Source organism: Schistocerca nitens, chromosome 5 (genome assembly GCF_023898315.1).
Source record: "Schistocerca nitens isolate TAMUIC-IGC-003100 chromosome 5, iqSchNite1.1, whole genome shotgun sequence".
NCBI lineage: Eukaryota > Metazoa > Arthropoda > Insecta > Orthoptera > Acrididae > Schistocerca > Schistocerca nitens.
The window spans coordinates 470,589,564-470,604,173 of NC_064618.1; the positions used below are offsets into that span (position 1 = coordinate 470,589,564).

General features: G+C 37.5%; 1 protein-coding gene across 3 annotated transcripts in view; it reads left to right on the forward strand.

The window, feature by feature from the left end:
• The window catches only part of LOC126259155 (TGF-beta receptor type-1), a 197,749-nt gene that overhangs the window by 115,961 nt on the left and 67,178 nt on the right, over nt 1–14,610 (forward strand). For 2 of the 3 annotated variants that reach the window (XM_049955700.1, XM_049955697.1), the window contains 3 exons: nt 3,201–3,446; nt 4,155–4,385; nt 14,411–14,578. In XM_049955700.1, coding sequence (XP_049811657.1) covers nt 3,201–3,446; nt 4,155–4,385; nt 14,411–14,578 — 645 coding nt within the window. The remainder of the gene's footprint in view (nt 1–3,200; nt 3,447–4,154; nt 4,386–14,410; nt 14,579–14,610) is intronic. The other variant, XM_049955698.1, reaches the window with a different exon arrangement.

Genomic DNA, 14,610 nt, shown 5'->3' on the forward strand with positions numbered 1-14,610 from the left:
GGATATTTTTAGCCCAGTCTTTTCAGCAATCTCGTGTAACAGATCAAGCATAACTGTTGCGTCTGTCCGGTTTTCAGTTATCAATGCCATATCATCCGCAAAGGCTAAACATTTCACTTCAAATTTGTTCTTTCTTGGCCCATGCTTATACCCTTTGTGCCTCTGTTTTTTAATGTGTTTTCCCATGTTTTTACTACTTTATCTAAAACCAAGTTAAAGATAATTGGGGACAGTCTGTCACCTTGTCGAACTCCTGTTTTGATTTTGAATGGTTCAGAAATTTCGCCTTGAAACTTAATTCTTGATGTTGTATCTGTGAGCGTTTGTTCAACAAGTCTTCTGGTGTTTTCATCTATCCCTGATTCATAAAGTGTTTGGAATAGTGTTTGTCTGTCAACTGAGTCGTAGGCCTTCTTGAAGTCTACGAAAGTAACTACTGTATTTTTATTTTGTATAGCTCTCACTCTCATAATTGTTTTTAAATTAAGAATCTGTTCTGCACATGATCTACCTTTTGTAAATCCTGCTTGATAATCTCCTATATTAGGTCCTGCTTGTTCCTCTATTCTGTTTAAAAGTGCTTTAGAAAGTATTTTGTATGTCACTGGTAACAAGGATATGCCCCTGTAGTTGTTGGTGTCTGTTTTATCTCCTTTTTTTGGAGAGGGTGGATCAATGCTTGTTTCCAGTCACTGGGTATGATTCCTTTTGTCCAAATGTCTTTAATTACTTTGTGAATTTTCTGACATGCGGATAAGCTCCCTAGTTTCCACATTTCTGCCACTATCCCATCCTCACCTGGTGCTTTGTTATTCTTCAGTGCTTTGATAATCTTTTCTATTTCTTCTACTGTAGGTGGTTCCGACGGTGGATTTTCATGTTGTGGTTTTTGAAATTGTAACCTGTCATTAGGCTCCTCACAATTTAATAGATTTTCAAAGTATTCAGCTAAGATTTGGCAGTTCTCTTTATTGCTTAAAACCATTTTTCCATTTTTATCTTTAAAATGTAAACTTGGTGACTGGAATCCTGTTAAAACTTCTCTGAAAGTCTTATAGAAGTCCCTAGTGTTGTTCCTTTTGAAATCAGAATCAATTTCTTCTAATGTGTCTTTGTCATATTTTCTTTTCACTGATCTGATGATTTTTGCTGTATTTTTCCTCTCTTCTTTAAACTCTTCCCAGTATTCGTGTTTCTTATTACTGTTCCATTTTTTCCATGCCTTTAGTCGATTGTCAATTGCTTCATCACACAGCTCGTTCCACCATCTGTGTTTTGGTATTCTTCGTGGCTGTCCCATTTCTTTAACTGACTCTATCATTTTTTCTTTAATTTCTTCCCAATTATCCATTTTTCTTCTGTTTAGTGTATGACAGAATTTGTCCTGATTTTGCAGGAGAAATTTAGTATTTACTCTTGGAAATCTTCTTGGTTTTGGTTTAGGTTTGTTTGGTTGGAACATGGTCTTTATTTCTGTCAGATAATGATCTGAGTCTATGTTTAGGCCCTTCCTCACTCTGACATCCAAGATTTCCTTGTAGTTGCGAGTCGTTATTGCCACATGGTCCAACTGATATTCACCTTGATTTGGATTAGGTGATACCCACGTTTTTTTCTTTCTTGCAAGTTTCCTGAAACATGTCGACATTAATTTTAGATTAAACTGTCTACAAAAATCTATGAGTCTTTCCCCATTTCTGTTGGTTCTTGCATGTGCTGGATAATCTCCAACTACTGATTTAAATTTTATTTCTTTGCCAACTTGTGCATTAAAGTCTCCCACTAAAATGTTTATATGTTCTTTTGGTAATATGGATGTTTCGTGTTCTAGCATTTCCCAAAAATCTTCCACTTTGGCAACATTTGTTCTGTTATGTTGGTTAATAGGTGCATGTGCATTTATAATAGTGTAGCGTTTATTGCCTGACTTGAACGTCAGAAATGAAATTCGTTCTGATGGGGAGCTACAATTAGTTATTGATTCCGTAAGTTGCTGTTTGACCATAAATGCGGTCCCTAATATAGTCGTATTATTGGAATTTTTAATGGCTGGTTTTCCTTTGTAGATCCTGTATCCACCTGATTCAAATGCATTTTCATCCAGATACCTTGTTTCTTGAAGAGCTAATATAAGTATGTTGTGTTGATTGAGAGTGTCCGTTAGGTGTTTTAGTTTTCCAACTTTCATAAGTGTGTTGATATTCAGAGTCCCCAGTAGATGTTTTTTCTTGGGTCTTATCTTTGAAGAAGTACTAGGAAGCTCCAACTCTTCCTTACATGATGTTCTAGGCTCTCCAGAATCCAAAGGTCTAGTTGCACTGCCATGAATAGCGATGGAAGATTGGTTACTTCCTGGAGTAGTTTTCATTTTGAAATTTACCATCATGTCTTAGGTTAAAGTTTGGTTTGGGGAAAGGTAGTTGAACCTTTCGATGATAAAAATTCAAGCGTTTAGCTTAGAATTATAAGTGAGGCCGCCACTAACATGTGGGACAGACGCCTTTTGTAGCCGCCCACTGTGGGAACGGACGCTACAGTCTGGTGCTTTTATACAAAAGCCTGCCTCTTCCACCAGTTCCGCCGTTCTGATGATCTTCATCGCCGCCTTCACTGCCGTTGAGCTCTTCACCGTTTTCCTTGCAAGGGACCCTCACGAGGTACTATCACCTGGGCCAGGTGAACCAAGGTTTTTTAACGAGGTGTTACTCCTCCCCCTCCTCCTTTTTCAACCGGGCTTGGGACCAGCTTTGGTAGAGTTTCATTCCAATAATATTAATACACTGTGTATTAATATCATTCCAATAATATTAATACACAGTTTCCATGTGTCCCATTGAGAATGGTCGAGCCTCTGTGTGTAAAACACATCTGGTGTTTCTTATGATCTGGGATACGAGATGTATAATTGCTTGGTAGATAACCTGGGCTCAAAATCATTTTGTGTACCTTTTTCAATACCAAGCTTACAACAGTTAGTTGCAGATTAATTATATTATCACTGCTACAAAGGATTATCCTACATCTCACTACCTGTAAATTCGCATTATGCTCCAAATTCCCTCCCTCTTCCCACTGTGTACACCAAGGTTTTCTACAACTATCAGTTACAATTCTTCTTCCTTTTTTTTACTATTTTTGAGAAGTAATTTCTTGTTCTGTGCATTCAGTGTTTTATCTTTCCATTATTCTTGTATTGTCAGCAGACCAACACGTACTTCGAGGACCTGTGATGGGAAAGTGGGAACTAGCAATAGTAATTGCAGGCCCAATTGTAATATTCTGTTTTCTATCAGTAATGGCCTACTGTTTCTGGAATCACCAGAAGCGGAGACTGCATCAACTTAGGTATCATCCAGATGATTCAATTGAAGCTCCTGATCATCCTATTCTGGGAGGTGTATCGTTGAGAGATATGATTGAGATGACCACTAGTGGTTCTGGTTCAGGTATGTACCCTGACACAAGTTGTTTTAAATACAGTATATGCATAAAAGCTGTATTCACATTATATAATGTATCTCATGTGATTTATTGTTTAAGATTAATATTATTTTTGTTGATTCAATGATAGTAATGAACATTGCATGATTATTATGCCATATTAGGCAGTCTAATACCAACAAATGCATAAATTTCTTTCTGATGAGTGGTTCTGTTTATTCCTTGGCAGTGCTCCTCAGAGAACTCATCATAGGAAATATTTAGTGGCATTTATTAGTTGAATAAGTCTACTGCAAGCCTTCTAAAGCTTACTTAGATCATTAAACATAATGTTTCCATTATCATTTATTGAGTCTCTGCATGATTTGATTGTTGCTAAATATCGCAAAATATTCTGCCAATTTGGCACTTGCTGAATTGTTAATTTGCACCTAGTTGTATCCTCACAACACTCCAAACATCATACAGTAATTTTAATTTTTTTATTATATATTCTTCAAAATTATATGTGCATTTTGTGTGTACATTCACTTAATGTATGCACATCACGTGTATGTCCAATAACTTTTCAGACAGTATGGCAACTTTTCAAAAATGCTGGCTATTTATGTCTGATTTAACAAGATATTAAATACGAAATGTGAATGTTCATTAGATGATGAATTCATTATAACTTCCTCATTGATTGTCATTTTGTGTCCTTTTTTTCACAGGTCTGCCTCTTCTTGTCCAACGCAGTATAGCAAGACAGATTCAGCTGGTTGAAATTATCGGTAAAGGACGCTTTGGAGAAGTGTGGAGGGGTCGATGGCGGGGAGAAAATGTTGCAGTAAAAATTTTTTCATCTCGGGAGGAAAGGTCATGGTTTCGGGAAGCAGAAATTTATCAGACAGTTATGCTGAGACACGACAATATTTTGGGTTTCATAGCAGCAGACAATAAAGGTATCAAAAACTGTTTAGTTTACAAGTAGCTGCAGTAGTAGTGGCCACCTCTAGCTATATTACATTGTTATTCCAATTTACTCGCAAAACTCATCATCTCCTTCATTCCATTTGAATCACATATCATTCATACTTGGTGACATTTGAAACAATGAGAGAGAAAAAGAACAACAGCAACAGTCCAGTACAAAAATGGGCCATTTACTCAGTATACATAATGTCTGCATATTTACTTTGTTTGATAAAGGCATTCTTGTTGGGAAGACAAAAGTCTCTAGTCTTTTCAAATATTCTTCACACTGTATAGAACTGAAATTAAGTAATCTTTAACTTCTAAGTGTACTTGTATTTTATATGCTTTTACTTCCATGTGGTAGTTTGTTGTGCAGAATGAATCCAGTATTTGTGGGATCCTTTTCAGTTAATTTAAGCCATTTGGTTGTAAGATAGTAATGGCAAATGTTTTCTGTATAAGGGGAATCATAAAGTTCCAGTTATCACCTAGCAAAAATAAAGTTAATTAATCTTCTTCATCAAGCTTTTGATGGAGACCATCGAGTAGTGGTGGCAAATATGAGGACAGATAAAATGTAAGAAATAAAGTCATAAAGGGAGAAGAAAATAAAAATGTGGAAACTAAAGGCTAGGGAGGTACAAGAAAAGTTCAGAAGTTACTCAAGCTTAAAATCCCAAAGACTGAATGTCGAAGTAGGAAGAGGGATGGAATAAGTTCAAAGAGGCATTTGCAAGCTCTGCAGAGAACACGCATGCCAGAATGTCTGGAAGGACAAAGGTTAAGGAGACACCATGGTGGAATTAACAGACAAAGTAAGCAATAAAAGAAAAGGATAAAGCACAGCCTGAATGGAATGCAGATAAAAGGAAGAAAGAAAAAGGAAATACCAGGAAAGTAAAAACAAGTATAAGAAAGTGTAGTGAAAGAAAAGAGGAAAAGCTGGGAGAAATGCATATGTGAGATGGGAAAGCATGTTACAGGTGTTAAAAGGATGCTGTATGGAATTACAAAGAGTAAGAGGAAGGAAAGCACTTAAACAAAGCTGGTGAAAGGGGAAAATGAAGAGCTAATAATGCAACCAGAGGAGATAAACAAAAGATGGAAAGACTACTTTGACAAACTACTGGATGTTGAAAGGAGGGGCCTGGAAGAAGAGAATAAACTAGCACTGAGAAGAATGAAAACAGGAAAGGCATCTGGGATAGATGAAATGACTGTGGAGGTATGGGGATGATAAGAGCTGCTGGACCTACTGGGCTACAGTGGTTATGTAGACTGCTTTGATGCATATGGAGTCAGTAACATGTGCCTGAAAAGTGGGGAAAGGGAATAATAATTCCAGTGTTCAAACAGACGACAAGAAAATATACAAATATCAAGGAATCACACTCATGTCACAAGTAGCAAAAGTAGTTGAGAGGGTACTGGAGATAAGAATGAGGGAAAAAGTGGAAGGTCAGTTAGAAGAGGAGCAGTACAGCTTTTGACACAGTAGATCAACTGTGGACCCAATCTTAAGTATGAGACAGTTGGTGGAAAGGCCTTGGGAATATGGAAAAGCTCTGGCAATTATATTTATTGATTTAGTGTAGGGTTACAATAGTGTTGCCAGAGAAAAGGTATGGGAAATCTTGGAGAGAAATGGAGGCAGAAAACAAACAGTAGAATTATTTCAAACAGTGTATGACAAAAGCTTCAGTTGTGTCCAGACTCAAGTTGGAAGAACTGATTGATTTAAAAAATGTTGCGTGGTTGAGACAAAGAAGTGTGGTGTCGCCAATATTATCTATAATGGCAACGGCTGAAATTGATAAAGGGATGAAATAAGTTCATCGAGGTAGGGAGATGAAGTTATTGTTATTTTCCGAAGGTATTGTGGTGTGGGGAACCATCAGTAATGAGGCCCAAGAGCAAATAGACATCTGAAATGCAAAAATCGAGAGACGTGGAATGAAATGTAGTGTGGATAACAGAAAGATTGTGGTGGTAACTGGAGGAGACACCGAAGGCAAGGGACAAATTTACATTAAAGGACAGGAAACTGAAATTGTGGATAAATTTAAATATGGAGGAAGTGTGATAATGGGAAACACAAGAATAGAGGCATGGGAGGGGCTTCATTTGGGGAAGAGAGGTGCCACTAAAGTGTAAGAAAGTGCTGTACAAGACTTACTTCAAACCCATACTGACATACATACACATCAGAGACCTGGACAAAGACAAGAAGAGAGGAGAGTGGAAACCAAATCAGTGAAATGCAATTCCTGAGAAGTATGTTAGGGAAAGCAAGGAGAGACAGAGTGAGAAATGGAGATGTTAGGAGCAAAATTGGAGCAGAAAAGCTGAATGAGAGAATTTATAGGAACAGGTTAAGACAGTTTGGACATGTAAAGAGAATGGAAGAGTACCAAAATGAATGATAGAAGCCAAGTTTGAGAGCAAAAGGGAGACCTAGAGCAACATGGATTGACTCAATAAAAACAAGTTTAAGAAGAAAGAATTTGGACTGAAACAAAATAGTTATAGAAGAAGAATGGTGAGAAGATAGAGGAACGCAGAGAAACACCATAAATATCCCAACCCCACCTGATGTTGTATAAATGGGAAATGAAGACGATGATGCTGAATTAATTTTCTGATTGTTTGCAGGCAGATGTCTGCAATCCTAGCACACATTGACATACACAGTACCATAGCATGCTGCTAGAAAAGACAAAACTGAATGGTGAAGGCCGTTGATAAAAAGAAATATTGCACAATAATTCATTTTCTGCATTTGAATGGGAACAATGGTGCAACAACAATCCATGCTGAGTTCGTGTAAATATGAGGCAACAATACACCATCATAGGACACGGTGCTTTGGTGGCACAGACACTGCCAGTGTGACAGAGAACGAATTGGCAGACCATCTCTCTGTGAAAAACTGGGAATCTCAAGGGAAGTGGAGGCCCTGGTTCCCTAAAGACAAGCATATCACAGTCTATCTGATAGCGGAAAAAGTGAAAATCGGTCGTGGATCAGTTTCCAACATCTGAGTTCTGTAATTGTTCATTCCCTTTCAAAAAACCCAGTGTCGGAAATATTGCAGCTGTGTCAGGCGAATCCATGACTTCTGTAACCACGTGGTTACCTTGGACAAGTGCTTGATGTATCACTTTGTCCCAGGGACAAAGAAGCAAAGTAGGCAGTGGGAAACATGTGGGTTCACCACTACCAAAAAAGGTGAAGCTCCAGCCATGATTTGGGCAAGGTGACACTAGGTGTTTTTTTGGGACTGCCTTGATATGATGCTAACAAGTTGTGCTTATAAGGAGGCAAACTATCACTTGAGCTTACTACTGAGATATCCTGGTGAGGTTACAGGAGGCTGTCAAGACAAAATGTTGTGGGAAGCCATCCTAGGGAGTGTTTCTGATCTATGACACCACCTCAGCTCATTTTGCACAGTGCGCAGTCACACATGCTTCACACACTGTCACACATGCTTCTGTGGGCTATCAAATTTTGCCTCATCCCCAATATTCTCCTGACATGGCACCATGAGTTTTTCCTCTTTCCTTGGGTAAAGAAACTATTGTGTGATAAGTATTTCCAGAAGGCTGGGGTGATATTTGAGATGGAATGGTTTCTGAACAGTAAAAATGCAGACTTGTACAACCAATGTCTCTGGCAAGTCACCCGTCTTTGGGAAGAATGTGTTCCATTGAAGGGTGAGTGTGTGGAGAATGACTGACAAGTTTCATGGTCATAGCTTGCTATTTTTTTATTGTAATTGTGTATGTTTCTGTTTAACAGAACTTTGCAGCTATTTTTTAAGCATGTAGTTTTTTCATAGAAACACAGGGAGGACATATTCAATATGCTGTATCTAGTTTTTTGAGTCATCTCTGTGTGAATACCTTGGAAACGAGTTATTTGAATTTTTAATTCACCTGATAGCTTTCTGTAGTTCCACAATCTCTCTTTGTATATATGCTGTCTGTTCTCATGTTTAAATTCAATAAGAAAAGTGTGAATAGTTTAGAGCATTCTAAATTTAGTGCATTTTCTTCCCCAGACAACTTTTGTCATTAGGAATAAGCCAGAGCTGATAATGGAACAAATTAGAATGATAAGTTGCTGCTGTGTCATGTGACTATCAGTTACAACACATTAAACTTTATATTTTTCTGTTTCCATACAGGAATTTATGGTTTTCTACTTCTTTTATAACTGAGTCTGCAACTGAACATGAATATCATTGGACTGTAGTGATCTCTTCACATGTGTCAGTGTATATATTGTCTTGTTTCCATTTACATACAACTTGTTCTCACGGAAATACCTATAGCTCCTTTCATACTTTGAAAAACTCTTTAATACCAGTTCTTCTGTTAAGTCTGTACTAGCTATGAGTGAAGTTTCATATGTGTGCATTATGAAAATGACATCTACTGCAGTAGGCATATTATTCACATATGTAATGAAGAGATGTGATCATATCATCAATCCCCAAGGAACACCATCTTTATCAGCTGTACATTGTGCATTATGAAAATGACATCTACTGCAGTAGGCATATTATTCACATATGTAATGAAGAGATGTGATCCTATCATCAATCCCCAAGGAACACCATCTTTATCAGCTGTACATTGGAGCACTCACTTTCATTACTATCAACCATTTTATTCTTTGTATACTAGGATGTCCATTATTTCAGTGCAGGAGCAGGGTAATCTTAAAACAATACTTTAGAACATACATCAGATAATGACTGTATATGTTTTACTGTTATCATGACAGCAAACTTGAACCTAACTTTTCTTTATTATTGTGACTGACTGTTGGCAAAAGAAAATACACCTAAAAAAGAAGAAGGAGAAGAAGAAGAAGAAGAAGAAGGGCTCACAACTGCATTAAACTAACAATGTCGTGCATGCTACATTGTTCCCTGCAAAATGCTGACACAACATTTAAGGTTAGGTATTCAAAGAGAGGACAGAAACAATAGTCTCTACCGCACATCATGTTTCCTATAAATGTTTCTTTCACATGTCATTAGAATCAAATTTTATTATCTAGAACTACTCTATTAGCATTCCAGAGCTTACAGTTCTCGACACCATAAATAAAATTTGGCCCAAACTGTTGGCACATGGGCAGATGCAGACAGTTTTGCACATTTTTGTTACTCAAATTGCCTCATAATCGTGACTTATTTAGTTTCATAATTGACTGAAACCTTTCACTCGTATATGTTGATTGAAACTTTGTTGTCACTTTTTTAGCCCCATTATGGAGATAGGGAATCTCTCCTGTTCCTGAGGAAATATTGTAGAACACCCAGATAGTTTATTGAAAAATAATTTGTCTTTTAAATGGGAATTACATAACATATCAAGCAATCCCATCTGTTCATGCAAAGTGATGCTTTCAATTGGAAAACCATTCAAAAACAGATCTGAAATTGGCAGTGTTCTGAAGACATTTAGAAAACTGTTCCTGTTTGTCTTTCAACGCCGCTGTGAGTTCTTCTAAATTTGCATTTTCTTAAACGACAGAGGGACTAGGGAAATAGACTATGTTCTTTTTCAGAAGTTGGCTCTTCCTCAGTGCAATTTACTTTTTAAATCCATTCAGTTTCCCTGTCAAATGAGAGATAAGTTGCTTCCGCCTTTAACATCTTACTGAGGGCATTCAAGACTGTAGTTAAGTCCACTAAAAATGTGGTGTCTGTTCTCCATTTTGCAGCTTCTAAATTTGTTCCTGCTGCCCGTTTCCTTCATAAATTAATATTGGTGTGTCTTAAATCATAAAATCTTTCCAGGCATGTTCCTCAAATAACCAATGTATTACACAATAATTCAAAGTGATTCTCAAGGTTGTGCACTAATTGAAGCAGCTGATAGAGAACTCGAAATAAAACTTTAGAATAGAAACTTACAGTCTTCGAAGTTATCTTGAGCCAGTGAAAGCTTTGGAATGTCGAGAACAACAAGGACAATCAGTGCAACATATGCTTAAGTTCAGCAAAGGTGGTGTACTGTTTACTCAACAGATGGTGTCCAAGTTGACAACCACCACATTCATCAGGCATTGCACAAACCTCATCAAATGCTTCAAGTATCTTGGCAAGAGGTACTTTTTCATCGGGAACTTCTTTCATGTACGAGAGGGTTTTGATATGTTCCCACAAAAAAAAAAAAGAGTGATTCAGATCAGGAGAGCAAGGGTAGCCTTGCAATCAGACCTTCTGATCCAGCACCTGGGATATCCAGCATTGTTCATTTACTGTCCTTGTTATTCCTGATGTTTCAAAGCTTTCACTTGCTCAGGTTTACTTCCAAGATTTTGAATTTTGACTCCTATATCAGCTGTTTCAATTTGTGCCCAACCTTCTGAATCACCCTGTATAATATCTTCATAATTTGTAATCAGTTCCATCAAAAATGGTTGAAACTGACAGTGTAATAACACATGCGACTTCAGAAAATTTATTAATTGCATCACCAATTTCATCACATGCTCCATGCCTGAAAATTTATCGAAGAGTGCTTCTTTATATACAAAACAATGAATCCCATACAAATCATCTTTTGATTGCTGAAATTTTTTGCAGTTTCATTACCAACTAAATCTTTCAAATTCGTAGTGCATGGTGTTCTAATGCCATTCTGTAATGAATAAGTGGTTCTGACAATTATGTGACAGCATAATATATGTTTAGGCTTTATCATACTTCCCTTCAAAAAAGAACTGTGATTCCCATACATTTTAAAGGCTTGTAATGATAGTTTTCTAGAAGACTTCTCTGTGAATGTATGCCCCATTGTAACAGCCACTGTACGTTTGAACTTTGTTTTATAACAACAGAATATAGTGAGGGACAAACAGAGCTGCCACTGTAATTCTGATGAACTGGCAACCAAATAGTGCTGCATCAGATACTGGAAGCAACTCTGGCACATTACACTGCTAAATGTCACAGTGCACTGAGTAGCTCCAAGAAGGATTGGGTAAAGGTGTGGTAGACATAGTGGCAGGGACACACGGAGTAGTGTTGACACAGGTTGAACCCCAGACTGCATGCATGTTTTGCTCATGTGAAGTTTTGCACGCCTTGGCCAACCCCAGTGTAGGTGTTATGTAAGGTGCAAAGTGCAACATCTGTTGAAAATTTTTGACAAGATTTTGTTGACAGATGTTTTCCAAATTGTGGAAATACGAAATATTAATTTTGCTTTTAAATCCAGTGAAAAGTTTTAGATTTGTTAATTTATTCTGCAGAAGAAATCTACATTTGAATTTGTAATTTGCAAGCCTCAACATCGAGCATGGTGGAGGTTTCATGGTATACCAAAATCATTTGCACACTATCTTCCTGTTCCATTAGAAGATGATACATATGAAGGAAGAGTGTCAGTGTTCCTATATATACAGCCAAATATTTCCGTGGTGAGATGTAAGATGAAGGAAGTAATATGTTTCTTGATACACACTGGAGTAAGAATCTTTGAGATGCATGGTGCCTTTCTTGTAGCATCTACCAGTGAAATTTGTTGAGCATTTCAGTGATGCTTCACGTTCACTAAACAAACCAATGGCAAATAGTGTAGCTCATTTATGAATCTTATGCATTTCTTCCATTAACCCAATTTGCTAAACATACCAATCTGATGAAGAATGCTCAAGCCTTGGTTGATCCAGTGTTTTTGTAAGTGGCCTCCTACATACATGAATAACATGTTCTTAGGATTCTTCTGACAAATCTCTGTCTGGCATCTGCCTTCCTCATGACAAGATTCATGTACTGGGTGAACAAAAAGTCAGTATAAATTTGAAAACTGAATAAATCACGGAATACTGTAGATAGAGAGGTACAAATTGATACACATGCTTGGAATGACATGGGGTTTTATTAGAACCAAAAAAATACGAACGTTCAAAAAATGTCTGACAGATGGCGCTTCATCTGATCAGAATAGCAATGATTAGCATAACAAAGTAAGACAAAGCAAAGATGATTTTCTTTACAGGAATTGCTCAATATGTCCACCATCATTCGTCAACAATAACTGTAGTCTAGGAATAATGTTGTGAACAGCACTGTAAAGCATGTCCAGAGTTACGGTTAGGCATTGGTGTCGGATGTTGTCTTGCAGCATCCCTAGAGATGTCGGTCGAAAATGATACACTTGCGACTTCAGGTAACCCCAAAGCCAATAATCGCATGAACTGACGTCTGGGGACCTGGGAGGCCAAGCATGACAAAAGTGGCAGCTGACCACACGATCATCACCGAACGACGCGCGCAAGAGATCTTTCATGCGTCTAGCAATATGGGGTGGAGCACCATCCTGCATAAACATTGTACGTTCCAGCAGGTGTTTATCAGCCAGGCTGGGGATGATGCGATTCTGTAACATATCGGCGTACCTCTCACCCGTTACGGTAGCAGTTTTGCTGTCCACCGCCATCTGTCGGACTTTTGTGAACTTTGTTGTTTTTTTTTTTTTTTTTTTGTTCTAATAAAACCCCATGTCATTCCAAGCCTGTGTGTCAATTTTTACCTCTCAATCTACATTATTCCATGGTTTATTAAGTTTTCAAATTTATACTGGCTTTTTGATCACCCTGTAGTTTGTATTGAAACTCTTAGTTTGTTAACTGTTATCACTCACATGCCTGCAATATTTACCAAGTGTTGTATAAGAAAGGAAACTTGAAAGAGGGTCTGCTGTTTTAAGTGGATTTTACTATTTAAGAAAAAAATAATAAACATATGATTAGTACGTTTAAATGGAATCTGATGAAATGAACTCATTTCACATCATGCAGCTAACTGCTGTTAAAATTCAGAGACTATACCCTTGAGAATGAATCACAGGATGTAGACTACACCCACTTACAAAGATCGCAATGATAAAACCAGGTGAACTTTAAACATAAAGAAGTTTACAGGAAATCACTTTGTCACTGCTATCCACAAACGCAAGGTGAGACAAAAGGACTGTACAACTTTGGAATGGTATAGAAATTTATGGAGATAACTTACAGAATCGTTAAATGTGCTATTTTGTAGCAAACAATATCAGGTTTCACATAATAGTGTCAAGTGTCATTTTGGTTTCATATGACTACCATTTGTGATGCAGCAAACATCCCACGGACAATCAATTTCTTCCCACACTCGTTGCAGCAAATTGAGTATAACTTGTGCAATGGTCACATAGATTAGATTTTTCAGGTCAGCTAAATTGTTTGGCACAGGAGAAACATATATATGATCTTTAATAGGATCCCAGGACCACAGAGAAAGGAAGAAATCCAGTGGTTTCATGTCTGGGGAACTAGGCTGTGATGTGATTGGTTCTTCATGGCCAATCCACAGACCTGGGAAGCAATTAGTGAAGAAACCTCAAACTTCCATGAGGAAATGAGGTCCACTGTCTTGTTGGTAGTAAACCATCCCATCTCGGTTATCTTTGTCAATCTGTGAAATTAAATAGTTTTCAAAACCAATACACATAGTGAGCACACTCTGCACCAGTGAAAGTAGCCATTTTAACTGTGCACTATGCTGGCACTCATGGTGGTTGAATGCAGTACTGATGCTCTATGTGTATCAAAATTGAGATTATTGGCTACAAAATGACACATCTACTGATTCTGTAAGTTATTTCGATGAATTTTTATACCATTTCATAGTTGTAATGTCCTTTTTGACATACCCCATTGAATAATAATAATAATAATAATAATAGTAATAATCTTTATTTGTTCATAATAAAGTTGCAGTGATGTGAGAGGGAGGGACAGGGGGGGGGGGGGATGGAAGATGATATATAAACGTGGAAGAAGCTAGTTTACATTAACCTCCATAAGGCAGATAGTGAGTTGTAAATGCGAATGTAAACATGTTATCTTGTACTTCAAGATGGCGCAGTGCATAAATATTACTAGGTTTGTTGGCAAGTTCCTAAAATTGTTTAGTTCATTGCTGATTGTGACTTCTTTATTTCAGACAATGGAACATGGACACAGCTGTGGCTCATAACAGATTATCATGAAAATGGCTCCCTTTTTGACTACTTGAATAGGTGCACTGTGGACACAGCTGGCATGATCCGAATGTCCCTTTCCATAGCAACAGGTCTAGCTCACTTGCATATGGACATTGTCGGAACACAAGGTATCAGTATATTGTTCTGGATGTATTGAGTT